Raw genomic sequence first — 27387 nt, forward strand, 5'->3', positions numbered from 1 at the left:
CGCAGAGACGGGTTGCCCAATTTCTTGGAGCTGAATTGAGATTTGCATAACGAAAGCAATAGAGTTCCACGGGTCGAGCCACAATTTGGTGGCGACTCTCAAATATGTGCATTAAATTTAAAGCGGCATCAAATTGGAAAACTAATCGACCTAACCCACGAAAGAAAGTCTGAGTTGACTCAGTTGAGACTAATGTATACCCTATGCTTAAAATGTTTGATAATTGAAAAAGTTAACCAAACTAACTTTAACGCTTATTTATATGTAATAATTTATATTTTTAATATTTTTTTTTTAAAAACAATCCGTTTCTTTACACATTTTAAATATACATGTGAATTTTTAAAACTTTTACAGAAAGTCATCAGCTCGATCAAGCTAACCCAAATAGTCCAAGCAACCCAAGCCGGTTGTACAGAAATGGTAACCCATTATTATGCTGATGATGTTGCAATCAGTCTATCTCGAAATGATTGAAGATTAACGAGCTGGCCAGAAGACATCTAAGCTTTTTCTAGCCAAGTCTGCCACCACTGTGGAAAGAGCTTTTGAGCCACGCTTAATACACTGATAAATTATACGGAATTTTAATTTTCTATCACAATAAAAATAAATAAATTGGCTTAACTCTTATCCGGTTTAATTTTGTGGGCTGTCACATAGGGCTGAAAACCGTTTTTGTTGGCCTTATAGAGGACCTGGTACTCATAACCATCGGCTGAGATGAAGCTGTATCCACCTTTATACTCCACTGGCTTTTGGGTTGTCACCTCCTTGGGATCCTGAACTGTTTCCGGTTTTACTGTGTACGTTATGGCCTCATTTCTCTGGTGACCATTTTCGGTGTGAAATCTGTTTTGAAATAATCATTTTAATTGTGGGTGCTGGATGAACTTCAGTAACCTTACCCGAAATGAAGCTCCTCCTCTCGCTCGCCTTTCTCCAAAGCCGCCGATGAGGCCAAAGCGATTAACGCAGTTATTATAAACATTTGGCTTAGCTGTATAAATTTGACAAAAATTAGTTGTAAAAGATGGTGCATCTTGGAAATACTCTTACCAATTTCATTGCACTTTTATCGTTTTAACAGGGGTTTTATTAAAATTAAGTTGTGATCAGAACTCTACGTTCTTGTCTGCGCCGTTGGCCGAAATCAACTGAAGATATTCTGCGAGATGAGCCAACCAGCCAAAATAAGTCAAAGAGATCGGAATAATGAAAACAAATATCTGCGCAGCCAGCAATGCCCGAAAGGGATTACGTCATTGTTTATGGCCCAACTTTTGTTCTTAGCAGCCAAAAAATCGGAAAAAAGAAAGGCGAATTATACAGACACAACTGTTAAATACTCTTATGGGGAAAATGTTAGTTTTATTGTATTTATTACTTAATTGCTTTTCAATGTGTTGTGTTTTTTTATTTTATTTTTATAAATTTTTTAAAAATAGTATTATTTAATATCGTTACAGATCTCCAAATAAGGCGATGAGACCCGAACCTGATCAATTCAAGTTTAATTAAAGTCTTATTCAAAGGCTTCAAAACAAAACAATGATGACCACTCTGAAATAAATTTGCTTTAACTGGCGATTAATTTAGGAATTCTATTTGTTAGCAATTCTTTTTGAAACCATTTAATGAATCAGATCAAGCTAATCAGCTGGCCACCACATTATTTTAATATTCGCCATATAACTCATTTAATAGCGTCGACAGTTGCTTAGATTCCCGCCCCTCACTTCACATCAAGGCTGTCATCGAGGGCCAGTGGCCAATTTATCAATGGACCTCATCTGAAAATGTTTATTTAAGCGATACGAGGAACTTAATCGGCCAACCCTCGCAAAAACAACGCCAAATCGCAATCAGATCGTTCCGCTCAGTCAAAATTCGCTTTATGAACGCGAATGCGGGCGTGGAATATGTGCCATCGGTGCGTGGCTAACTGGAAACCAAAAGCCGAGCAGCAAGGACCAAGGACCATGGACCGAGGACCGACAATTGTTGGTTTATGCAGCCGGTGCAGCAGCCGGCTATTCCTGGTCCTCCCCGGTGGTTGCTTGGTTGCTCCGAGCCCGCAGCTGGAACGGCCGGAACAGGTTCACAAAATCCGCACTCCACTCGCGAAGTCCTGAACTCGGAGTCCTGAGTCCTGGGAGCGCGTCAGCTGTGCGCCAGCACATTACAAGTAGGACAAGCTGCAAACGACATTGCCATTAGCTCGGCCTTTTCGTCGGTCCTTCGAAGGGGAAGGCCCGATTCTATATTAGCGGCATCCACGACAGGCACAAGCTGAGCTACCAAATGATAAACACACACATCAGCAGCCGCAACAAGGAGCACAGTGGGACCATTTTTTAAAAATATAAAAGATAAAAAACAAAAATTGAAAAGCATTAATATTAAATTATTGTTAATAACAAATTATAAAATTTAGCATTGCAGCTGTGGAATTGAGATTAAGATTAATAAGAAAAAATGTTTTAAATTTGATTAAAAAATATATTTTGAGTTACATGATAAAAATGCTATATCTGTTATGTTATGTTATATATCCAACAATGAAATGTAAGTAACCCCGTTTATGTTTACGTTAAGGTTAGTTTATTTTTGCTCCTGGTAACTCATTCATTAATCATTCCCACTTTATATTAATCTAGAACCACTGTGCACTAGCTGGCAAAAAGTTAATAGACGATTGACTAAAGCCGACATCCCTGAAGTTCGGTTTCAGTGGGGTGTTGTGCTCGAAGGTCCTGATTCCTGAGCGCTGAATCCTGAGTCCAGGACTTAGCACCCCTTGGCAACAGGCAAAGTGCATTAGACAAGGGATCTCGCGGGGTTGGGTTAGGTTTTCCATTTTTGAGCTGGGATGGGTTGGGCATGCAGGTGTTGCCCGATCCTGTTGAAAATTGCTTTTGAATTAAAAGTTTTTGCTTGTGGCCGGGCGGGTTTTGTTGTTTTTAGCGATTAGCTGAAGGGGTGAAGGCTGCGGGATTTGGAAATCGAGATTGCACACTCAATTTATTAGCGCTTTGTCAGTCTCTCAACTAATCGGATGGCTCTGGGGATTTCTGCACTTGCACTTGCTGTGGCCCAGTTCTTTGGTTCTGTTTTCGTTTCCATTGTGTTTTCAATTCCAATCGGAAGCCGTGGCACGTGACTGCTCCACTGGGGTCATTGGGTGGCGGTCGACGAACCACCTGTGGCTGCTCATATAAAACCACAGAGTGCCGTTGAACAGCAGTCCACATTTGAAATCGAGATGAGACTGACCACATTGTTTTCCCTGATTTGCATCGCAATTGGCTACGTTCGGTCCCAACCGGCGGGCTATCCGAGTGCCCGTCCTCCGGCCACTTATCTGCCAGTTAAGCCACCAGCTCCACCGCCTCGCCCCCCTCCTCCGCCACCGGCCAACAGCTACGGTCCTCCAAAAAAGGGAAATGGAAAGCCACCACCTGCTCCACCCAAACCCAGCTATGGGCCGCCACCCAAAAATGGCAATGGAAAACCACCGCCCAGTAACGCATACTTGCCACCAGGAAATGGCAATGGAGGATCTTCGGGAGGCGGAGGAGCAGGCGGCGGTGGTGGTGAGGATATACCCATCATCAAGCTGGAGTCCAAGGTCAACACCGATGGTTCTTATATGGTGAGTGAGCTATAATTCATTAAATATTTAATTATAATTTAAATAAACCATATTGTAGTACGAGTACGAGACTGGAAACGGAATAAAGGCCGAGGAGATGGGCTACTTGAAGAACGCCGGAGTGGCAGGGGCGGAGGCACAGACGGCGGAGGGTTCCTTTTCGTACACCAGTCCCGAGGGCCAGGAAATTTCCCTGACCTACATTGCGGACGAAAACGGATTCCAGCCGCAGGGCGATCACCTGCCCACACCGCCACCCATTCCCATCGAGATTCAGGAAGCGTTGGACAAGCTGGCCGCCGGAGGTGGATGCCATGGATGCGATGACAACGAGACGGGAGGCAACGATGATGGCGGTGGAGGTGGCTATGTCTACCGACGAAAGTAAAATATGTCAACCATCTTTAAGAAGACCCTTGATCTCAAAATAATATTCATATTTGTATTGCAATGCTAAAAACTCGATGGTGATGGATCACATTTATGCACTAAAATATTTACTTACAAATAAGAAAACTATTTTATCCCAATTTTAACTGCAATCGGGTTGAAAAACGAAATGTTTGCTTGTAAAACACTTGTAATTGCCAATTAAAATGCTTTAAATGAAAACCCCATGGCGGCCTACTTACTGAAGACTAGCAAACACCAAGCCAAGAATTGGTCGTGGCCTGGTACACCTTGCTTCTGGCTGGGATGGCATGTCCTCTTTGGCCACCAATACCCATCCAACCCTCTGGACCAGGAGCGGCGGCTGTGTGACTGGCAACACATGTTTTTTTCCCCCGTCCTGCGAATCGCTAGCCCAACTTTATCCTGTTGATCGCTCGACGAGGGGATTGTGTCGCAATAATGAAAACATTAGCCTCGTAGCATATTTGTCAGCCGACAGGAGCGGAGCTGCATTAGATGAGGGTTACGGAACTACGAAAAAGGGGCGCTGAAAAAAACCAACTGAAAAACCAGTTTAATAGTGAAATATCTTTAATATAATATTTAATTAAAATATATAGAAATTAACAAAATAATATATGATGACTTATTTAATAAAATTAAATGTTTTCTATAAAACTTAAACTTTCTTAATAATAAATTAAAATTAACATGTAATAAAATTTTTATGTTTTCGTATGTTTTATGAAAACACTCTTTAACTATCTAAGTTTCTTACTTAAATTTTTTTCCAAAAGTTACTAAATATTTTCAACTATAATTATTCCTTCGTAACATCGATTAACACCACTGACTCCGCGCCACCGACAGGAGAAGCAACCGTCGAGCCCAGAAATCACGACCCACCCCAAACCGCAAATAGTGAAACGATACACGCCAATATATTATGGCATTAGCATTATAGTGGTGGGATGCGGGGCGGGGTGGTCGTCCTGGCGGAGTGAGGGACCATGGACCGAATGACATTGACGATGGCGAATGCGATTTGTATATGGTGGCATTATAGCAACAACAACGGGGGAAGTAACAACAAACGATCGTTTAATTTCAATTAAAAACATTTTCCTTGTGCGTAGCCCAAAAGCCAAAAAAGAAAGGACTCGTCGACGGATGAGGATGTGGGAGGGGGTACGTTTCGGGCACAGGAATACGCACACTTGCTACAGGCCGCTTAGCTTGGCTTAGTGCTCTGGTGATTGCGAGGACATGATGTTGCACTTGCCGAGCAACCACCAGGACGCACCAGGAACTCGAAAAGGGATGCCAAATGAGCCAGGGGGTTGAGCCGGCAAAGTGCGTAGCTATGTCGAGGCTATAGCCGGTGCCGGACTGGATTCTGGGCTGGGAATTCTTGCACTTGCCGCCAGCCGTGCCATTGTGACACTGCAAGGCCGTGGCAAATCCAAATCCGAAAAATAAGGGAGCAGGATGCGGATTGGGATGCGGATGCGGCGTGGTATAAAAACGCCGGTTCGCTTCCAATTGGAACGCAGAATCGAATTCGAACGCGAACGATGCACACGACAGCTCAACTGGATAGTCTGGAGCAGAAGCGCTCAGCCAGCCTGATCTTCCGAATTGAGCAACTCCTGCCCAGCACCAGCATCACACCGACTACCATGACCACTTCATCGACGGAGACCACATTGACGGCCACCACGAGCACCGCAAGTCCGGCCAAGCGGATGAGGATGAGCAACCCACGACCAGGTGTTTACACCTCGCAGTACACGCCCAAGGATACCTGCTCCATTGCCATTCCCACGTCGGCTCTTCTGGGATCTACGGCCATGCCCACGGATGGCGGCCGCTCCCACTGCCAACTGTCCAATGGCGAACTGATCGTATCCGGCTCACTGTTGCGGCAGATCAAACTCTCCGAGGATGTGTATAGCTTCAATGCCATCTTCGAACTGCATTGTGGACAAGTGCGCGTCCGTTTGGTCAGGGATGTAGCCCGGGAGGACGAGATCGTGGCCTGGTTCGGCGAGGAGTTGGTTCTCCTCATGGGCATTCCCTTCCTGACGCCCCTAAACATTCAAGGTAATTATCATATAATTTAATTTGTAATATTTTTAGTACTACATCAAATAATTCAAATACACAATTTAAATAATTGAAATCATAATTGATCATAATTGATATAAATATTAACCCCAATATTTACATCTAATTGCAGGAAACAGTCGCTACATGTGTCACCTGTGCCACTTGACCTTCGAGACACCCCACCCGCTGAAGATCCATTTGGCTCTGGGTTGTGGTCGTAGTGCCATGGACATCCTGTGGATGCGACTACACTACTCGCTGAAGGCGGCAGCAAGGAGTCATACAGAAACCCAGCACTCACCAATTCCGGCGACCTCGTCCACGTCTTCGGCCTCGCCCACCCATTCGCCACCGCCGCAGATGCCACCACGGTTCTCCGCCTTCCGACCCATTGCAGCACTTACCCAGAGTTTGCCCATGGTACCAGTAACCACAGCAGCAACTCCTCTTTCCTACCTGCCCTCCATGTCGATGGCCACTGCACCGTTGTCGACGCATCCAATGAATGCAGCTGCCCAGATCGAGGCCATAGTCAGCAATATGGGTGCCTCCAAACAGGGTCATCTGTGCATCTACTGCGGCAAGGTGTACTCCCGGAAATATGGCCTGAAGATCCACATACGCACCCACACCGGATTCAAGCCGCTGAAGTGCAAGTTCTGCCTGAGACCATTTGGCGATCCCAGCAATCTCAATAAGCATGTGAGGCTGCATCTCCAGACGCATCCGAGTAGTTCCGCTGGTGTCACCGATGGTGGAGCAGGTGGTGCCGAAATGGATGGCGATGTGGACATCGAAGGGGAAACGGATGCGGACTACCAGTGCCACGTGTGCCATAAATCCTTTCCACGGCGCAGGGATCTGCAGCGACACATGGAAACTCGGCATAGTGGACACCATTCCCATTCCCATTCCGAGTCCCGTTCCAGCTCCACCAGCACCTCCAGTACAACCACAATGACCGCAACGGTGACCACATCTACGTCGAAATCCAGCTAGCTACTGGGTGAAATTTTCGTAGCACGCTTTTTGGGGAACAGCTGTGATATAGAAATATAATTTTAAAATGAAATAAAAAAATAATAATTACTATTTCAATAAACTAATGTGAAAATGAAATGAGCTGTATACATTTTTAGAAAATCCCAACTAGACATTTGCATTTTAAATCTAATATATATAATCAAAAAATTAGACGCCCGCAGTAAGAATCAAATAGTATCGCTTTATTGATAAATTTCAATACGAATTCAAAGTGAATTTCTATCGTATAATGCACAAATCTTATTGTTAGACAATTAATGCTATTACTCGTACAGTTTACGTTTCCGTTTCCGCTCTCTGCGGCTTAATCCATATTCGTGTAAACTCGCTTAACTTTAGGGTACATGCAAAACAATCACAAATTGTCTTCAACTTGGGCAAAGCGGGTGTACGAGTGTGTGTATTCCATGATTCTATTATTTTCTCTCAGTGTATGTGTGTTTGTGTGTGCGTTGAGCAAAACGTTGACGGGCCAAAAACACTCACAATTACATGATTTGAATTCACAATTAATCGTACAATTACTTCAAATGCGACGGTATAATAGTATAGATCGGAGCATAGAGTTAACTATTCTGTTTGCTTGATTTCTGGAACTACATTTAGTTGGTTGCCGGGGGGCTAACGCTTAGTAGAGTTTTAAACAAAGGTCTGTCTCTTATTCTCCCCAAAACAAGTGTACCGAAAACAATCGATTTACTTTTGGATCTGATTGCGTAGTCCTCAAAACCCACCCACTCTCCATTACTACGAATATCTTTCTGTCAGTTTAAGGCACTTACTCAAGAAATCGCGATTCCAGAGCGTCCCTTTGGGGTTAGTGATTCTCTTTAAAGTATTACCTCGGAGTTTCGACCAAAACAATGTGGCAAGCTAAACGGCGAGTATGTGTGTGGGTGTCCTTCTGTACGTGTATTCATTTGTGGGTGTGCAGTAGGGTGGACCAGTTGGTGCAAACTAACCATCAAAAACATATTGCCACATAGACTTTATTATTCGCAAAGTATTTGGCCAAAACTAAGTTATACAAGTACAAAACGTGACCATTTCATTATTTTAAAGCTCTCTTCAATGGTTTTTCTTTAAAAAAGATGTAGTGTCAATACCATACAAAAAGTGTAAATATATAATCGTACATATGTAGCTTCTCTTACAAAATGTCGTCATAATCCAGATTTATATTTGTCTAATAGTGGTCAAATTGGAAATGTTTTAACTTTATTACAAAGCACAAATTCCACTAATTTTAGGGCGTAATGTTGGTGAGCTTTCGCATATATTACTCATACGCTGTTGCAACAGGTCGTATGAGTGATGCACATTGAAACCATATCGTACTGAGAGTGCAAGCCTTAAATTATAAATAGAACTATGGTCCACCCTAGTGTGCAGCTATCACCTTGAGCACTTAACGTATTTTATAAATGTATATGCTCTATAGCAAGTATGACAAATATGTGTGTTTCGGATATTTCACGATACGTTTCGCAGTTCTCACAAGTCTGTACTCGGCTTACATATATAAGGTAATATATAGTATAGTTCGTTAATCATTATGTGTATATGCATAGACACCAATAGTTGTTAATCGTTAAGAGTAATATGCAAATTCTGTATGTGGCTTTTCTTTCGCTTGTTTTAGTTAGGAATATGTATACGCGTATTGTTGTAAATATCTAACATAAATTCATACATGAAGCACACTTGGGTTCGGTTTTCATTAACTAGTTGCTAATGTGGTTAGTAATTCGTTCAAAGATTTGCATTTAACAAAATATCCATTATGTTAACAATTTGATTTTTAATTTTTTTTTCGGTTTTCTCACTTTCTTATTAATGGTTTTCTATTTTCAAATATATATATTTACTGTACGAAGTTGAAGTTGTTAATTTCTTAATCTTTGTTGTATTACAGTTGCTTCTTCCTCGTTGTTGTTCCCGCTGGTTCTTTATTAAAGAGTTAGAGAATTAGACCTTCGTTTGATTATATGGAATTATTCCTTTCTATATCCGTTTCTTGTGGTTTGCAGTTGGAAACCATTGTAGCATTGTTTTGGGGTATTCATTGAGTTGGCTTAATTGAAATACTGAATTGCTGAACACACACAGACAAAATTATGTACGTTACGATCCTTAAAAATAGCATTCTCATCCCCACCATTGATTCCACATTCGTTTTTGTTTCGGTTTTGTCTCAATTAATTGCGCCACGAAAATTACAACCTCACTTAACAACTAATGCACTTCACAAAATATCCAAGGGCTCCATTCCATCAATCAATCAATTATGTCATCAATGAATCAAATGTATCTCTGTATATAGGCATGCAAGTACTTATGTGTGTATAATTCGGTTTCTGTTTCGCGTCGAGGCGATCAAAACATTTCTGAAGACTTTCTTGTTCACAATTGTTCTTAGTTCTTGGTTGCAAAAAACTTTGGACGTTTGGTATTCTTATTCAAGTTGTAATAATTAGACAAACAAAATGCTTAAAGCTGCCCGCAAGACTTTGTCTACATCATTTTTAAGATATTATAATTGTTTCTCGTTTGGTTTTTATTCGTATTCGTATATATATTAAGCTTGCTGCAGCTGCTTAATATTTAAAAGACACACAGTATGTAGATGAAACTAACTCTAGGATTACGGATACTACCACTCTCTAAATGGTTTTCTAGGTCAGTGATTTTTCTCTTTTTTTAGTGTTTCGTTTTTTTTTTTTATAGTTTTCAGTAAGGCATATGCACAAGGGAAGGACTCGATCATCGTCGCCTATATCGTTGGATATTCTGGATACTAAGTTGGTTGAAACGAAAGGGAAAACGAAAACGCATAACTAGGGGAAGACAATACGGGGGACAATTGTATGTATGGTTTACAATTGGCTGCTTGATATGAGTATTTAAGTTAAGTTTAACTTTAGTTTAGTGCTTTGTTGGTGAGAAGCTAGAGAACAAATAGCCGCGATCCTTGACCATCCCTAAACTAGCTCGAACTTAGAGATACTTTCGCACTGTTACAGACTACACGTTAAAACTCCTTCAATTAGATTTCATTGCAGTAGTTATTGCTGTTTGGTTTTCGAGGTGTCCTGCTGATTGTGATGCTAAAGAATCGTATAATTAACTTGTTCAGAGTGTCTCGTGTTGGCTGTGTTCTTTTGTATTTCCCAAATGGTGGAGGCCATTAGTTGATGTTTCATAATTTGTTTAAATTAAGTTTGCTTTATCAAATACCCTGCAACTTCATTTAATTATCACAGTTTTTCATCAGAGATAGTTTAAATGTTTCAATATTTCTTCTTTTAATTCTTATTTCTGTTATTTCATTTTCTTGGTTGTGTTCGTTCACATTTTGTGTTGCTACAGTATGCAAGTAAAAAGCAAGCGAGTTGAAATTTGTGCAAACTTGAGTTCTATAACTAAGCATTTTATTTGAATCGGCAAATAAGGATTACTTTGCTTTTGCCTAGGATGTGTGGGAAGGGTTTTGGTTATTAATGATTTTCCACACATCTATGCCTGATATGCTGCCCGCTCTTTTCTCGATAATCTTATAGTATACGTACTCTAGGTGTCTAACTTTTTGTTTGTTTCTTTTTGGTGAGCAAGTCGTCTCGTGTAAAACAAACATCGATTTTACTTTTAAAGTAGTTTCTGTTTTATTTTTTATCATAATTAAAACGTAATTATTTGGAAGCAAATGATGGCATATTTGTTTAACTTCTCCTTAATATTTTTTTCAGCGTTTTGTTCGTGGTTCTCTGCACGTTTAAAACACAAACATTTTTCAGCGATAACTTGAACAGCGCAATTAACACAATACACAAAATATATAAATGTAAATTTAAAATGTCTTCTTGGAAAGTCTTCTTTTGAATTTCTCATTTCGTTTGGTTTGGTCTGGTAATTGTATTTACGCATAGTTAGGGGTGTATAGATCGGGGGTGTAGATCATTCATGTGGTGACAAATGCCGAGTGTTGTCCTTTCGTTATGTTTATTATCCTTCTTCTTTTGTGGTTTGTTTTTCATTGTTTTTGTACTTTCGACAAAGAATATGTTTTGTTATTTAAACCGATTTGTATACAAACAAGGTAATAATGGCAAAAGACAGAAGTATATAATCATATACCTCTCTAATACATAATGCGTATGTTTGTGCTTGCAGCATGTGGGTATGTGGTGTTGAACGTTTTGGTATTTTGGCATTGCTTTTTTCGATTTCAAAATACATACAATAAATACAAGTCTCCAATTTAACAATACAAGTATAAGTGCGGAGTTGTCCATATATTACGTCACCACTAGTTGGAGGGGATTCCCCACAATAGGAGGACGATAATGGGCGACTTTGCGATAACGTAATTTACTGACAGCCTCCAGAACTGTATGTATATACATACATACATCATATGAATAGATAGATAATCCTCATCTGATCGAGCTAAAACAAATACAATACAAATATAAACTAAGCATTCTAGACGTTGCGTGAATTTTGGTACTTTAAGTAATGCTCATAGGTTGCCTAACACATTGAGAGTATTGAAAGTAAAAGCGTACTAAATCGACAGACTAATACATATTACAAACAAAATACAGTTTTCTTAATTAGGAAACATGAAGGAAGTGTAATAATAAAAATAATTGGCAATACGAGCGAGGAGCAGAAGGAATCAACAATACACTTTTTACTGTGAATATTTTTTTTTTAGCTTTTTGTTGTTTTTGTTTTTTTTTGTTTTTTTTTTTTTTTTGTTTTGTTTGATAATTTGCATTTTGGTTTTGGGCGGGCTTCGGCCTTTTGCTAATACACAAATCTTTTGTTGTACTATGCAGCCTGTTATATATGTACGTATAGTAGTAGTATGTGGTATATATTTATATAAATATGTATGCATGATAATGACCAAAGAGCAAATCAAAGGCGTTTTTACATTTTCTCGTCGACACAATTGCGCTTGAATGATGTGTGGTGTGGTGAGGAAGTGCATTTATGTGGTCGTAGTTGCAATTTCAACATTGTTCGTCTTGGCGGCAGCGGCCAATCTCTGCTGCTCCGTTGTGATGTTGGCTTCGTGGCCATCCACGTTGTTGCTGCTGATATCGTTGGCATGATTGCTGAAAGGTAAACCCATGTTTTTAATTACAAGTGCAATGTATTTAAGTAATAAATGATAAAACAAAAAAATTGAGCTACAAACCAATACATTGCATGGGTTAAAATGGTTTCGCATTTTAAATAGATTAAAAGTATAAACATTTCATATATACATATGTACAAAAGGGATAACTTACAATTCATTCACTTTGCTGTCGGGTCCATTTGAAATGGGAGTAATTTGCTCGGTGTCCGCAGGACGATCCGCACCCAGTGGCTTAGTCCACATTCCCTCATCGTCCTCATAGTCATCCTCGCCGTCCAGCAGTACGGATTGCAGTCGAGTAACAATTGCTGCAGTCTCCACCACGCTCGACTCGGCCAGCTTATCGCTGATGGCCTTCTCCACGTTGGCATTATTGTCGTACTCAGCCTGCTGATCGTCGGTACACGCTAGATTATCCTGAGCGCCCTTGCCAACAGCGAGTCCAATAGATTCAGCGGGTTGGCGCTCCTCCTCCGGGTTCAGCTGTGTATCGGATGCCGGCGCTGGGGAAGAGTCCTCCTCTTCCTCTTCACCTGGCGGCGCACTTATGGGCATACCAAGATCGCTGCCAAAGGTGCTAAAGTGCGCATCGAAGTCGGCAAAGTTATCCGAATTGAAATCCGTGCCCCAGTTGGCAGTGCCCGTGTTAACCTGCGAAGGCACGCTGGAAAGGACGGCAAACTGGATGTCCCAGGGGTCAGCCAAGTTGTTAAGCGTGTTCGAATTTTTGGTGAACATGCCGTGCCCATGGCCATCACCACCGCCCGAGTGGTCACCATGCTCATCATCGTCATCATCTTCGTCGTCAATGTTTCGACCAAACTGGAACCGGTTCTGATCTATGGCAAAGAAGATGTCTTGCAACGTGTTATTCAGCTCACTACAATCCACTTCTCTGTACGGCTGATTACCAACGTTCCACGCATTTATCTCGCCAGAATAGTCATTGGATCCATCATTGTACTGATTCTCCTCGTGCGGATTGCAGTCGGCCAGGAGCTTGGTCTGCTGTTTAACCGCCAGCGAAAACTCGCCAGTTTCCGCATCGATCAACGATTGCCACAGCTTAACCTCATCTTTATCACTTAGGCTGCTGGTGATCAGATCACCGATATGTTCAGATTCTGATATACAATTCGTAATGTGACGCAGAATTTTGATAAGGTGGCCCATGTAGCCCAGACGTCGACCCTTCTCAGCATTTCTTAAAGGGAGAACAATTGTTATGTGGCAGACTGATAATTAGTCACTTTAGGTACTTACTGCGCCTGCGCATTGTGCTGCCACAAATCGACCAGTTTGGATATCAGACGACAGTTTACAATTAACTGCAAATCAGCGCGAATTAAGTTTAGTTCGGTACAAAAGTCAACTAAGACTTACATGTGATTGCATTTCAGAAGGCGGAGGACTGGGAACGGTCTTGGTCTTATCGAGATCATTGAGCGTTGCCTCCGATTCCTGCTGTTCTGTTGGAGATTCACCATCCACCTCACTATTTTTCGCATGATTATCCTGGACTTGAGGTTCTGCGCCCTCAGAAGCTTTTGCTTCGGCTGCGGCTTCCACATGGCCCGTGTGTTCTTCATGCTCTTGGTTTTCTTCTGCGGTTGCCTGACGCTCATCAGGCGTCTGGGCAGCCACTTCCTGCGCAGCTGCCACTTCGATTTCGATGTCGCCCCCTTCCTCATCCTTGCCACCTTCCGCCCGCTTCGCATCGTTAAGAGCGTTCTTCATCTCGACTTCGGACTCCTCCGTGCCCACCTTCAAAAAGGCATTGATCAGGCAGTCTGCAGTGAAGTAATCCGTAACCTCCGTGGATGCAGTGTTGTTGTTGGACAGCTCGTTGTAAAAGACCACATTCAGTGCCTTCTCGGTTTCTGTGTGCAGGAAGTTGTTCCAGCAGTACTGCTTGAAAAAGTCCAGCAACAGGCTGAAGTACTCAGTCGCGCAGATTCTTAAGCATAAAAATGTATTATTAATAAAAGTTATGCTTTCTATAAAGCAGTGACTTACGCCTGCTGGATAGTCTCATGCTTGGTCTCCAGCAGAGCGGTGAACACGCGACACACTTGCAGTCGAGTCTTTCCAAATGGGGGCGTCAACACGGCGGCCGTGGTTTCTAGTGTGGGTTTCTACAAGTCAAAAGATAAACAGCTGGTTCTTTGTAACAAAAAGTTTCATGCTAACCGCAGGCGGGTTTTTCAGTATGTGGACAAATTCCTGGAGGCGTGGCGCCATCACATTGATCACAGTCTCCTGGACTTCCTGGTGGATTTCGCGTTCGCGCTTTTGCAACAACCGCTGGCGATCCGAGTTGGGCTCATCTCTACAAGAAAAAATGTACATCAATTAAGATGAGGTGACAAATTCACTGGCAGCATAACCTACGTGAAGGTAATAGGCTTGATTAGCGTAAGTACAACCGATATTCCTGATAAGATGGCGCTCTCCTGAGCGTTTGGTTCCAAAATCACATTTAACAAGGCTTCAATTGTGTCCGCAAATTCGATCGTCTTCAGAATGGGGTTGGATCCATCGAAGGCCGGCTCAAACGAATCGTTCTCCTGCTCGGTCTGGCGCATTAGGCGCCCTTGGTTAATAAGATCACAGAAAAAGTCGGCAACATTTGCATGTTTGTCGGTTTCTTGAGGATTACGCAATATTGCAATCAGTCTCTCAACAATTTTATCTTCAGTTAGCCACTGTTAAAAACAATATTCGATAAGATTTGTGTGCCTGGGCAAAGCTCTTTACCGAACTTACTTCGAAAAGGTTCCGCTTGAGTCGCCCACCCTCGATGTCCTTCATCATCTGCATTATTAGATCAGGTATGACCGGTGTGTCAAAGTGTTTACAAATGAAATCCAAAAAGGTCTTCTGCGATTTAATATACTCCAGGAGTTGTAGGCACATGTGTTGATACAAAAACCAATCTTGTTCAGGCTTTTTGGTAAAGAGCATGCTAAACGTTTTGCTAAAAAACGACGATAGCAATGGATTTAACGGTGGTTCCTTTTCCAGATATGAATACAGCAGCTGCAGCGTCTCCGCGTCGTTCAGTAGCTTCTCATCCAGGGACGGCAGGCCGCTAAAATGGCATGGGCTATAGAATTCTGGATGGCAACGGGCATTCAATTCTTACAGTGTGAGTATCTCACAGGACATGTTGGCATAGCGGAAACGCTTCGACATGGGCACATCTTCAGAGGGCTCGGTCGTGATCAGCTCCACCAGACGCCGTATGACATCGGGACGTGTAAAGTAGTTGACCAGGTTCTTCTTTTGCGTCTTGCACTCCTGCAGTATGTCCTCCTCGTCCAGAAATTCCTCCAGCGTGGAGTTCTGCGAATGGCGACGACGAGTAACTGAGACATTTCCACTTGATCAGCACGGATCGAGTCAACCTACCTCCTTCTCGAGCAGCGCCTCTATATTCGCGGAGGGCGCATAACCCTTGTCCCAAAACATTTTTCGCACGTACGTCTTGGCGGTGACACTTTCAGTCTGGGGGAAACAAGATCAATCTTCGCTGGACTCGCGGAACGCTGATGACTTGGCATGCACGGCTCTGCGGGACGGGATTGGAGATTTTGGATAAGCGGAATAGCGCAATTAATACACTGAACACAGGCTAGACTCAGCTCGACACTCGGCTCTCACAAAGTAATGCGTAAATTTTTTGTAATTATGCCAAGCAGGCCCCACATATACACTACGAATGCGGGCCGAAAAATGCTTGTATGCCGGTCGTTTGGGCTTGCAAGGGTTGGGGGATGCTTGGGCCCACACTTACGAGTTGGCTGGACTTTGTTTTGTTCACTGTTTGTTGCACTTTTGATTGTTTTTCAACCGAAAAAACCACGCTATAATTTTCTTCACTGCTTCGTAGAGGTGGACAATATTCGATTAAAGGGTATATTAACTCAGTCTGATATATGGGGCCGATCGACCGTGTCCTCACGTAGTCGGTTATCGATTGTCAGTATTTCAACTTGTTCACACGAGAACCGCTGCACATAATGTAATAACGAAAATACAAACAATTATGTTTTATGATTTCTTATATGGTGATTTAAATTCTTTCTTCTTCGTTCTTTAAAGTATTTATTTCATTAAGCTCTGTGATATTAAACAATCTAAATGGTATTCTTTCTTTTCATTTTTGCCTGAGTTGCTATTTAAGATCCGCCAGTTGCAATCGTTAAATGTAAATTGGCAGCGGAGGTGTGGCATTTGGTGTCCGATAAAAGTTTTTCTGTAATCGCCTATCGATTTGGCGGTCATCGCACATTTGTTTTTCCGAATTGTTGTTTCGCAAATTACAATGGATGGCGTTGTTTTGTGCGAAATTGCGGATGAAGTACTTCCAGAAAGTCCCGAGGATCCAACGGAGTTCCGTTTTGGAAAGAGGCGATGGGTGTTCAAGGATTATCTCATTGAGCATCAAGAGGAGATTCTGATTTGTATCGAAAAATGTGCGTAGACACTGAAATTGTTTAATTGCCCTTATAAATAAGAAAATATTTCAGGCCAGAATGCTCGGACGAGAAAGCTGAAGTTCAGGTCCATTCGGCAGGAGTCGGGCTCCTGCATCCTGGTGCTCTGCCATGAACAGACCCATGTTCGTGCACGTGACATTGAGATGGAAGTGGGAGAACAAATTCTGCCCCTTTTCTTTAAGGACTTCAGAGGCAGTCTGGAGTTCGAGGTGGCCCAGCAGGAGAAGGAGCACAAGCGTCCCTTAAAGACATATGTAACCACCAAGTTGTACGACGCCCTCTACGAAAAGCACCGCCAGACCATTAATGTTGAACAGGAACGTTCCCTAGACCTGCCGAAAAGATTTCAATCTCAGCTACGCAAGTACCAGCAGCGCACGGTATCTTGGATGCTGGGGCGGGAGCAGCAGATAACTCAAGTGCCGGCCAACTTCATAGTGCTCCATGCCATTGATGGTAGAAGTCGCGTCTTGAAGCATAAATACTGCTTGCAATTTTACCCCTTCGAGGAGGAGATTCCCAAAATCTCGTTGCCGCCGGGTGGCATCCTTGCTGACGAGATGGGCCTGGGCAAGACTGTGGAGTTCCTGGCCATGCTGCTGATGAATCCGCGCCCACAGGACTCCTACCGAAACGATTACTGGCACCAACGCCTCGAGGAGTTTTCCGATGAAGTGCCATTAAAGCGGGCACGTATAAGTAAAAAAGACGAGGTTTTTTGCATCTGCACCAAGAAACACGGCAAACGAGTGCAGTGCACCAAATGCCATCGGTGGCAACACGAAATATGCATGACTATTTCAGATACATCAGACGTACCCCACATGTGTCCCAGCTGCTGGTCCGAGTTGGTGAAGTCTGGCGAAAGGCTTGTTGAGAGCGGCGCCACCATCATTGTATCTCCGAACGCCATCAAGATGCAGTGGTTCGAAGAGATACACAAGCATATATCGCCATCGCTTAAGGTGCTCCTTTATTTCGGCCTACACTCATCCTTCTGGGTTAGTCCTTTCGATCTGGCCCAATACGATGTGGTGCTTACCGACTATACGATTCTGCGTAACGAAATATACCATACGACGGACTTTAAGTCAGACCGCCAGATGCGCCACCAACAAAGGTACATGCGACCCAACTCCCCACTTCTAATGGTAAACTGGTGGCGGGTTTGCCTGGATGAGGCACAGGTAATGCGAGTTTTTTACTTTTGCATCCACGGCTTACTGAATATTTTCTAAACTACCCACACCCAGATGGTCGAGAGCAACACTTCAGCAGCTGCCGAGATGGTTAGAATGCTGCCGGCCATTAATCGTTGGGCTGTTACTGGCACAATTGATGAATTGCCGCCTCTTTTGGAGTTCGTGGGCCGGCCAGAAGTCTGTAGACCACCGGATGCTTGGCAAACCGTCGACAAGGCCTTTCAGCTTAACTACAAGTGTGAGCCGCTGCTGGAACTTCTCGAGCATAGTTTGTGGCGTACCTGCAAGTCCAAAGTGGAGCACGAACTGGGAATTCCGCCGCAAACGGAAGTTGTTCACCGCTTGGAGCTGAGCAACGTAGAGTCCCTGTACTATCGGGAAGAGCATTTAAAGTGCCACGAGCAATTCCTTGCTGCTGTGGCCAAACACACCCGGCACAACGCAGACAATAGCTCCTGCCTGGCGTCGATCTCTCCACAACTGCTGCGCATCATCCTGAAGCCCTTTCTCCGCATTCGACAGACCTGCTCCGTACCAGTCGTGTTCAACAGCAATGTGTCCAGCACCGACTACCTGCACCCGCAGGATTTGCTGGCGCGTCTGAAGTCCAACAATGAAAACGAGTGTAAGACAGAGCTGCGCAGCTGGGCATCCTCCTACAATGGACTGGCCGCTATATACTTCATAAAGAACGATTTCCCCCAAGCCATCAAGTATTATAATCTCCTATTGAAGCTGGCGAACGAGTATAACGAGCAGAATATATCGTATGTTTAATTTTTCATTAGTCTTACAATACAAATATTATTGAAATATCATTTTACGTATTTAGTGTAGATAGTGTGCTTCAAATTCATGCGATATACAACCTTCTGCAGGCAAGTGCACTGGCTCCCGCTAAGCACAAGTTAACAGAACTGGAGCACAAAAGGTATCAGGCTCAAATGAGCCGGCTGGAGTGGAAGTATTTGGAGGATAATACACGTGTACTGGAAAGCGCACTCAGCAGCTACAACGAAAATCTAAATGAAGTTTCCGAGCTGGAGAAACGATACGAGGGCAGTACAGTGGATCTGCTGGCGACGATGGTGAACCACAAGACCTCTCTTCACGATGCTATTTGGAACAAATTGCGGGATGACTTCTTTCGCCAAAGCATTTCTGTGGAAAGGCTTGAGAATATCAACTCCATAGCCGGAATGCTTTACTTTATGGATATATGGCATAACAAGCTACAAAATCTGAAAACTACTTTGATCGCTGAGTTTGAATTCCTTAAAGGAGTTATGCAGCAAGCTTGTGAGGCTATCAAAACAGGAGTCTCACTCCCCCTGGAGATAATCAACTTTATAGAAAACGTAACCGTGTGTCATTTGGCAGATATTTTGGTGAGTTTAATATACACATATACTTGTATGTCTAATAAACACAAATTTAATAGGACGCAAATAAGGAGAAGCCAGTGAAACCCAAGAAGCATCGATTTTGTCGGCTGTGCCTGATTCGCGATTCATTGAATCAATTTGAGTGTCTTCTGTTTGCCAAAAAGCTGGATGAAAAGGCTACAGTTACTGAAGGCTTGGAAAACCCGAGCATGGAAATAAGTCTCATTAAATGTAAGCAAGCGAAAAAACATATTTGAAGAACAGGAATAACTTAATTTTATATCCAAATAGCTATCTTTGCCTTCCTGCGGTCAAAACAAGATTTTAGTGAATGGAAAGAGGAATGCCAGAGCAAACTGGACTTGCTTTCCTGCCTACAGGACTTGGTCAAGTTTCAAATCAAGTACTGGATCGAGGTGGAGTACATGGTCAAGGCTTTCGACGAACTGGAAATGTGCAAGATGCGCATCCTCCTCACCGACGATCCTGAGGAGCAATCGAACTACAGAATACTGGCGTGCCAGTTGGACGAGCAGCTAGAGTTCAATCAGTATAATCTGCAGACATCGCAGTTGAACTTTACTAGACTGTGCGGTCGTTTGAAGTACCTGAAGCATCTGAAAGAGGATTCCTCCGATAAACCGTGTCCCATCTGCCAAACTCAAGATGACGTGAGGGTAAGTGGTCAAAATTTCAACCAATTTTGCTACGCTAAGGACTTATTGTTTTTGGTTTAGTATGTGATGATGGTATGCGGGCATTTTGTGTGCCAGCACTGTCTGGATAGCATGAGGAGGAAGAACGGCCGAGCCGGCGTTACAAAGTGTCCACTTTGTCGGCAAGATTCGCCACAGTAAGGTTTCGCCATTACCCTTCACAGACGCCGCATGTAACCATGTTTTTCCTATAGGTTGTATTACTCGGTTCGTCCGGGTGTCCATAAGTCAATTATTGGTGACTTTTCTACAAAAATTTCAAGTATTGTGGAGTTGGTGCTGAAAATTAAAGGCGAAAATGAACAGGAAAAGATTATAGTATTCTCCCAATGGCAGGCGATTCTCATTGAAATTGCCAGAGCGCTCAGTCTCAACGGCATACAATTCCGCAACAAGTGCACAAATAAGGACTTTGATGATTTCAAGGTATTTAGCTTGCTATTAAGTTTCAATTTATCACTGCTAAACATATTGCCTCCTTTAGAATCCGTATAGCAATGTCACCTGTCTACTGATGCCACTGTCCAAAGGCTCAAAGGGCTTGAACCTGATCGAAGCCACACATGTTTTCCTCGTCGAACCCATTCTAAATCCGGGCGACGAGCGCCAGGCCATAGGTCGTATTCACCGATTTGGACAAAAGAGGTGGGTGCGCGCTATTGAAATGCAGGTGCTGTCAGTTTCAATTCGATTGCTTTTAGACCCACGAAGGTGCATCGTTTCATTGTGAATGGAACGATTGAGGAGAATATTCTATCGCTAATTACCTCAGCCGATGACACGACCACGCTGGGGACTCACTGGGATCTGGAGAACATGACACTAGACAGTCTTAAGAAGCTATTCATACTCAAGGAGGAGTAGAACAAAGGAATTTAAAACAAAACATTCCGATTAGAGTTAAGCGCTCAATAGGGCTAATTTATTTTTTAAGCTACTAATATACAAACTTTATATATAAATATATAACTGCCACAATTCATCTATTGAGAAGATGCAACAAATAGCAACTCTCAATTTAGACCAGAATCATTAAACTTAAGTCGAATTCACATAGGTATATTTTGTGTTCTCCTGAATAATGTACAGTATTTTATTTGTACTAGAATTAAGGACATTATATTTAATAGTATTAAAGAATATTTTCTGCTTAAAGCTATATCATATCCATCTTAAACACACTCTTCTCATAAGGATTACAAGGTATTGCTTTTCATAAAAAACCCAGGATTGATTTGCCATCGTTGACAGCGTTAAACGCCGGCCAAATCTCAGACATGATCGATTTTTAAAGCATCCAAAGTGGTGCCATCGGCATGCGCTTTCTGAGCGTAGTAGCCATCGTAGGAGCTTTGCGCCTTGTCAATCTCCTGCTGATGCTGCAACAGCTGCAGTTGCTCGTAGGCAGCCTCCTGAACCTTGCGGCGCTCCTCCTCAGCCAGTCGCTTCACCTCGTTCTCTTCAAACTGCTGCGCCTGGAGTTCAGCGGATGCAGCTGCTCGCTCCGCCGCTGCCTCCTGGTACTCGTCGTAGGAGTGCAGGCTGCGGTCACTGCTTTCAAGCTTGTGCAGCGAGGATAGCTGCTCCTTGGCCGCCTCCGCAATTTCGCGCCGCTTCGCCTCCGCCTGGCGCTTCGCCTCTCGCTTGCTGCGTTCCTGCTCTTCCAGCTCCTCGCGAGCGGCATAGAACTTGGGCGAAATGACGGGTGGACGGTTCTCGTGGGTGCGCTGGTGGCGCTTCAGCGCCGTCTCCTGGCGGAAATGGGTACCGCAGGTCTTGCACTCAAAGGGTTTCTCGCCCGTATGAATCCACTCGTGATGCCTCAACGTTTGGGCCTTTGCGAACCTTTTGGGGCAAAAGCGGCAGGCAAAATCTTTGACCTTTTCGTGTATGATCTTATAGTGCCGCTTCATGTTTCCGATATTGTTGAATCCCTGACCGCAACCGGGGCAGATATGTTTGCCCTCCTTCTTGGTAAAGTTCACCTGCGGCGACCATGACGGCACTGAAACAGAGGGTATGGGATTCACAGCAGTGCCAGCCAACTGTGCCAGATCCACTCGTTGTACACGGCGTGGATCTTTGGGAATGGTGGCCACGGATTCGGCACACACCTTGAGCAATTCGTCGGCAGCGTTTCGGGACATCATCGGCTCAATGGATACGCCCTCAACTGGTGGCGCGGGTGGATTGTCGAACTGTTCACCAGGCGTCTCGCCCATTTCCACCTGCCGCTGGCGGTAGGTCTCAATAGCGCGAAGCACGCGCTTCTCATGAGTCTTCAAGTGCTTGGTCAAACTCTTAGGATAGAGAAACTTCTTCCCACAGACCTGAGAATATTAAAAACAAATCGTTGCAATGAGGATGCTGGCTTAAAAGATCTTTCTACCCTTACCTTGCACTCGCAGCGCTTTTCCCCCGTGTGCGTCATCTCGTGGATCTTGCAGGCGTGTGACTTGCCAAAGGTCTTTCCACAGTATTGACACGCATAGTTTTTGATCTTCTCGTGCACGATCTTAATGTGGTTGGCCAGACTCTGCTTGTTGTGCGAGGCGTGCTCGCATATGTGGCACTTGAACTTCTTCTCCTGGGTATGCGTCAGTATGTGCGTGTTCCATTCCTGCCTGGTGGTTTTTCCCACCCCACAGTACGGACACACGTAGTTCTTAATGCCCGCGTGCCGCATCAGATGATCCTTTAGAGCACTATTGATCACGAACCTTTTGCCGCAGATGTTACAGGGGAATGGCAGCTCCTTGCCGTCGTGCTTGTACATGTGCTTCTTGAGCGCCATGGGACAGCGGAATACCTTCTCGCACTCGGTGCAAGGGTAATCCCGTGGTGGCGCCGCTGCCTTGGTGATGCCGTGCATCTTCTTCATGTGAAAGGTGAGCAGGCGTATGCGCGGAAAGGTCTTGCCGCAGCCATCGACATTGCAGGTGTGCACCTCGGATAGCTCCGTGTGGGCGTGGTCGATGTGAAGTCGTAATCCTCCAGCGGTGGTGAAACCTGCAAATGCATGTGGTTAAAACGAGAATGCGATTTGGAGCCATCATTACACACCTTTCCTGCAGGTTTCCACTTTGCACTGGAAGGGCAGGAGATCGTTGTGGTGCTTCATGTGCTCCTCATAGCGGATGGCCTTCTTGAACTTTTGGTGGCAAATGTGGCAGTCGATGATGCGGTGCAAGTGGCGTTCGCCAGGCGGAATCCTCTTGCGCCGGCTCTTTGACTTCTCTCCGTCCTCGTCCTCCTCCTCGGAGCCTGATGGGAACTCTTGGTCCTCCTCCTTAATTACAGCTGCCTTTGCTTTTGGTATCATCCGCGAATTATCCCGCAAGCGCTGGGCCAAAGGCACATCATCGTCACCATCGCTACTGTTGGGCTCAAAGTCCACATCTTGGTCAAAGTCTTCTTCGCTCTCCTCCGAGGATTCCGCGGCAAAGATGGTCATCAGATCGGCAGCGTCCAATTCATCTTGCTTCACTTCCTTCTCCACCTGCTCGGCCTCCTTGTCCACGTGCTCCAACATCTTGAACACATCCTCCTCGTTCTCGATCATCTCCATTTTGTGGTCCAGTAGCGGATCGAAGTTGATGCGATCCTCCTCGTCCTGCCCCACCAGCTCAGTCTCGTTCCCCGCCACGTTGAGCAAATCAAAGTTCTTCATCTGCGCACTCGCTGGCGGGCAAAAGACGTTCCTGGCCACCATGTCCTGGAACTTTTGCACCGAGTCCACGCACAGCTTTTGGAACTCATGCAGATCGTCCAGCCGGCTGAAGCACGGCGCGCACAGACACTTGGGGAAGCCATCCGACTGCTCCACGGCCAGCGAAGTGCAGACACACAGCTTCTTGGCCAATCCGGGGATCAGGAAGAGGTCAAAGGATCCTGCGCCGCCGCCATTCTCTGGCAGGCGATTCAGGCAGATGCGGCACACCGCGTGCACCGAGTACTTGGCTGCCTCGGCCTCCTCCTCCATGATGCCTGTTCCAGGGGGAATCTGCTGGCCAAATCCGCGGAATATTAAGCCGAGAAAAACTTTACGCGTCAGACGAACCAAAACAAATACCAAAAAATACCTCACAGTAATGCCAAATACAAACAGCTATTTAAAAGCTAAATTATTAAACCGGCTAGAAATATGGATAGCATCAATAATTAATTGTAAATGTTTTTAAAAATGTGTGCCGTTTTAAGTGTGATTATCTATAAATATATGTATTAACCTTAATTAAGTACATAGTTATATATATGTTTCGTATAAGTTGCATAGCTAGTGGAATGTAGCTAAAAAACAGTCGAGTTGGCTGCACTACGGCTCACCTCTGTCTTGTTTACCAACAATACCCGCTTACCAGCACTGGAGCGAATTTGAAATTTAAATGTTTAATGCTTATTACTGTTTATTATATTAAATCATTGTTAAATGAATACAATTAGTAAAGTACAAACTTAAGAAGTTTAAAGGGGGGTTTAAATACAATAAAAGATCAAATTATGATTGCAAAGTGACGAAAACTAGTTGGTAAACCTTAGAGACCTATAACTCATATGTCCTTCATAGAAACACATAATGAAAGGATCGGAAACGGAGGCGTAGACAGGTTGGGTTTGCTCGCAAACATTTCCATTTGATTCTGCCGCTCAAACATGGTCCAGCTTCAGTGCGTCCACCGAGGTGCCCTCCGCCTCCGCCTTCTGCGCGTAGAAGCCGTCGTATGTGTTCGTCTGCTTCTGCAGCTTGTTTAGCTGCTCGAAGGCAGCCTCCTGGATCTTCCGGAGCTCCGCCTCCGCCTTCCGCTTGGCCTCGTTCTCCTCGATCTGGTAGGCCAGCAGCTCGGCGGTGGCCGCTGCCCTTTCCGCCGCCGGATCCTGGTACTGCTCGAAATTCTTCGGCTGCTGGCGCTTCACCGCGGTGCTGGACTCCGCCTTGGGACCAGCCGGCTCCTTGGGCTTGCCGGGCGGACGGGGCGGCTTGTCGTGCACCTTCATATGTGTCTTGAGCACCTGCTCCTGCCGGAAATGCTTGCCGCACACCTTGCACTCGTAGGGCTTTTCGCCAGTGTGTATGTACTCGTGGTGCCGCAGGTACTGCTTCTTGGCGAATCTCTTCGGGCAGAAGCGGCAGCAGAAGTCTTTGACCTTTTGGTGCACCACCTTGTAGTGCAGCTTCATGTTGCTCACGTGATTGAAGCCCTTGCCGCAATCCGGGCAGATGTGCTGGCCCTCCTTCTTGGTGAAGTTCACTTGCGGCGACCACGAGGGCAGGTTGACCGATGGGATTGGGTTGGCCACCGTTCCAGCCAGCTGGGCAATGTCCACCCGCTCGACGCGACCACGCAGGTGCGGACTGGGCTTGGCTATTGTCGAGGACCCACTGGCCCCGTCGCCCATTAAGGCGTTGGCCCCCTGCGTCTTGGGCAGATCACGCTTTTCGTGCGTTTTCAAATGCTTGGTAAGGCCCTTCTCGAAGAGGAACACCTTGCCGCAGATCTTGCACTCGCAGCACTTTTCGCCGGTATGACTTCGCTCGTGAATCTTGCAGGCGTGCGACTTGCCAAAGGTCTTTCCGCAGTACTGGCAGGCAAAGTCCTTGCGCTTCTCGTGCACCACCTTCACGTGGTTGGCCAGCGCCTGTTTGTTGTGGGAGGCGTGGTCGCACTGCCGGCACTCGTACTTCTTCTCCTTCGTGTGGGTGAGGATGTGCTTGTTCCACTCCTGGCGCGTCGTCTTGCCCACTCCGCAGTACGGGCACACATGGTTCTTGATGCCCGCATGGCGCAGCAGATGGTCGCGCAGCACACTATTGATGGGGAAGCGCTTGCCGCAAATTTCACAGGCGAAGGGCAGCTCCTCGCCCGTGTGCTTGTACATATGCTTCTTGAGGGCAGTGGGGCAGCGGAAGACCTTCTCGCACTCCGTGCAGGGGAAGTCCCTCTGCGGGGTGTCCACCTTGTGCACGCGTTTCATGTGGAAGCTGAGCAGCACGGGCCGGGCAAAGGACTTGTTGCAGCCCTCGTAGGTGCACGGATGCATGGCCGATGTCTCCGTGTGGGCGTGCTCCACATGGACGCGCAGTCCATTGGCGGTGGTAAAGCCTGGAATTGGAAAATAATCACATAAATCTACTTCTCGATGATTTGCATGCGGAGTTTACCCTTTCGGCAACTCTCGACGGTGCACTGGAAGGGTAGCAAGTCGTTGTGATGCTTCATGTGCTCCTCGTAGCGAATCGCCTTCTTGAACTTCTGGTGGCAGATGTGGCAGTCAATCAGGCGGTGGCGATCCCGTTCCGTAGCTGGAATCCTCTTGCGTTTGGGCTTGTCCTTGGGATTGCCATCGGAGTCGTCTGATGAGCTTGTCTCCTCGGAATCATCCTCCTCCTCCTCCTGTCGCTTGGCAGCCGACCTCGGCTTGCCCTTCGCCTTAGAACCACGGGTGGCTCCACGCCGGCTGCGCTGGGCCAGTGGAATGTCGTCGTCACTACTGATTTGGAAGTCTTCGTCGAGGTCGTTGTCGTTGCCGCTCTCAAAGGAGTCATCCTGAGATACTCGGCCAAACGGCTGTTCCATCTCCATCTCCACCTCTTCCACCTCCTTTTCGACGGACTCGAGCATCTTGAAGACTTCCTCCTCGTTCTCAATGATCTCGATTTTAGAGTTGAGCAGCGGATCGAAGTGCACGTTGTCCTCCTCCTCGCCCGGCAGATCCGCCACGGCGGCACTGGTGTCCAGGACATCGAAGTTTGTTTGGCAGGCGAAGGCGTTGCTGGCCACCAGATCCTGGAACTTTTGAACGGAATCGACGCACTGCTTCTGAAAGTCGTGTAGGTCGTTCAGCTTGGAGAAGCAGACGGTGCACAGGTTCTTAGGGAAGCCATCCGCCTGCTCCACGGACAAGGAGGTGCACACGCACAGCTTTTTGGCCAGACCGGGCACTCGGAACAGATCGTAGGCCGCCGAGTCGTCCACCGTGGACAGGCAGGTGCGGCACACCGTGTGGATGGAGTACTGGCTCCCCTCATTCATTTTGGACACTCAATTCGATGCTGGACGATCCCGAAAGCCAGAAATCGCGAAAACCACAGCAATTCGAAATGTTCTTTCGCCGAGAAAAAAATCCAATACAACACACATTTGTGTGTACTCGCGTGTACGTGTGTGTGTGCGCTCGTCAGCAATTCGGGTTATCGATTGCCCGCAAGCGACGAGTACGCTCGCTGAAAAACT

The 27387-nt window shown here is 45.2% G+C and overlaps 7 protein-coding genes across 10 annotated transcripts; 3 read left to right on the plus strand and 4 right to left on the minus strand.

The window, feature by feature from the left end:
- Positions 1-433: 433 nt before the first annotated feature.
- Positions 434-1139, minus strand: LOC117141082. 2 transcript variants are annotated; one of them, XM_033304380.1, is made up of 4 exons: positions 1060-1139; positions 909-1000; positions 629-852; positions 434-567 (listed from the first exon to the last, which is right to left on the minus strand). In XM_033304380.1, exons 1-4 carry the CDS (start codon positions 1066-1068, stop codon positions 560-562), a joined length of 333 nt encoding a protein of 110 aa, XP_033160271.1. In that variant the 5' UTR covers positions 1069-1139; the 3' UTR covers positions 434-559. The 2 variants fall into 2 exon arrangements, with proteins under 2 accessions (XP_033160271.1, XP_033160272.1); XM_033304381.1 differs by having other exon boundaries at positions 564-852.
- A 2126-nt stretch (positions 1140-3265) lies between these two features.
- Positions 3266-4110, plus strand: LOC117140366 (pupal cuticle protein 20). Its single transcript, XM_033303227.1, has 2 exons — positions 3266-3655; positions 3714-4110. Exons 1-2 carry the CDS (start codon positions 3266-3268, stop codon positions 4041-4043), a joined length of 720 nt encoding a protein of 239 aa, XP_033159118.1. The 3' UTR covers positions 4044-4110.
- Positions 4111-5622: 1512 nt separating this feature from the next.
- Positions 5623-7156, plus strand: LOC117140392 (Krueppel-like factor 7). Its single transcript, XM_033303260.1, has 2 exons — positions 5623-6151; positions 6288-7156. The coding sequence occupies exons 1-2, from the start codon at positions 5623-5625 to the stop codon at positions 7154-7156; spliced, it is 1398 nt and encodes a 465-aa protein (XP_033159151.1).
- A 206-nt stretch (positions 7157-7362) lies between these two features.
- LOC117139166 (serine/threonine-protein phosphatase 6 regulatory subunit 3) lies at positions 7363-16259 on the minus strand. Of its 2 annotated transcripts, XM_033301326.1 has the most exons (12): positions 16147-16259; positions 15762-15921; positions 15496-15695; positions 15117-15441; positions 14742-15055; positions 14541-14679; positions 14367-14485; positions 13734-14307; positions 13614-13678; positions 13262-13554; positions 12502-13189; positions 7363-12324 (listed from the first exon to the last, which is right to left on the minus strand). In XM_033301326.1, the coding sequence occupies exons 2-12, from the start codon at positions 15819-15821 to the stop codon at positions 12198-12200; spliced, it is 2904 nt and encodes a 967-aa protein (XP_033157217.1). In that variant the 5' UTR covers positions 15822-15921; positions 16147-16259; the 3' UTR covers positions 7363-12197. The 2 variants fall into 2 exon arrangements, with proteins under 2 accessions (XP_033157217.1, XP_033157216.1); XM_033301325.1 differs by having other exon boundaries at positions 12502-13554.
- A 371-nt stretch (positions 16260-16630) lies between these two features.
- On the plus strand, positions 16631-21039 carry LOC117139552 (E3 ubiquitin-protein ligase SHPRH). 2 transcript variants are annotated; one of them, XM_033301944.1, is made up of 10 exons: positions 16634-16828; positions 16883-18039; positions 18106-18821; positions 18887-19442; positions 19496-19670; positions 19731-20116; positions 20177-20292; positions 20350-20581; positions 20640-20800; positions 20857-21039. In XM_033301944.1, the coding sequence occupies exons 1-10, from the start codon at positions 16678-16680 to the stop codon at positions 21017-21019; spliced, it is 3813 nt and encodes a 1270-aa protein (XP_033157835.1). In that variant the 5' UTR covers positions 16634-16677; the 3' UTR covers positions 21020-21039. The 2 variants fall into 2 exon arrangements, with proteins under 2 accessions (XP_033157836.1, XP_033157835.1); XM_033301945.1 differs by lacking the exons at positions 19496-19670; positions 19731-20116; positions 20177-20292; ... (1 more) ...; positions 20640-20800; positions 20857-21039 and having other exon boundaries at positions 16631-16828; positions 18933-19063.
- Positions 21040-21286: 247 nt separating this feature from the next.
- On the minus strand, positions 21287-24221 carry LOC117139553 (zinc finger protein 85). Its single transcript, XM_033301946.1, has 3 exons — positions 23219-24221; positions 22551-23164; positions 21287-22485 (listed from the first exon to the last, which is right to left on the minus strand). The coding sequence occupies exons 1-3, from the start codon at positions 24135-24137 to the stop codon at positions 21427-21429; spliced, it is 2592 nt and encodes an 863-aa protein (XP_033157837.1). The 5' UTR covers positions 24138-24221; the 3' UTR covers positions 21287-21426.
- Positions 24222-24543: 322 nt separating this feature from the next.
- Positions 24544-27324, minus strand: LOC117139598 (zinc finger protein 182). The gene is made up of 2 exons (XM_033302029.1): positions 26316-27324; positions 24544-26256 (listed from the first exon to the last, which is right to left on the minus strand). Exons 1-2 carry the CDS (start codon positions 27184-27186, stop codon positions 24803-24805), a joined length of 2325 nt encoding a protein of 774 aa, XP_033157920.1. The 5' UTR covers positions 27187-27324; the 3' UTR covers positions 24544-24802.
- Between the last annotated feature and the right edge of the window lie 63 nt (positions 27325-27387).

The sequence above is a fragment of the Drosophila mauritiana genome, chromosome 3L (assembly GCF_004382145.1).
Source record: "Drosophila mauritiana strain mau12 chromosome 3L, ASM438214v1, whole genome shotgun sequence".
In the NCBI taxonomy this organism is placed as follows: Eukaryota; Metazoa; Arthropoda; class Insecta; order Diptera; family Drosophilidae; genus Drosophila; species Drosophila mauritiana.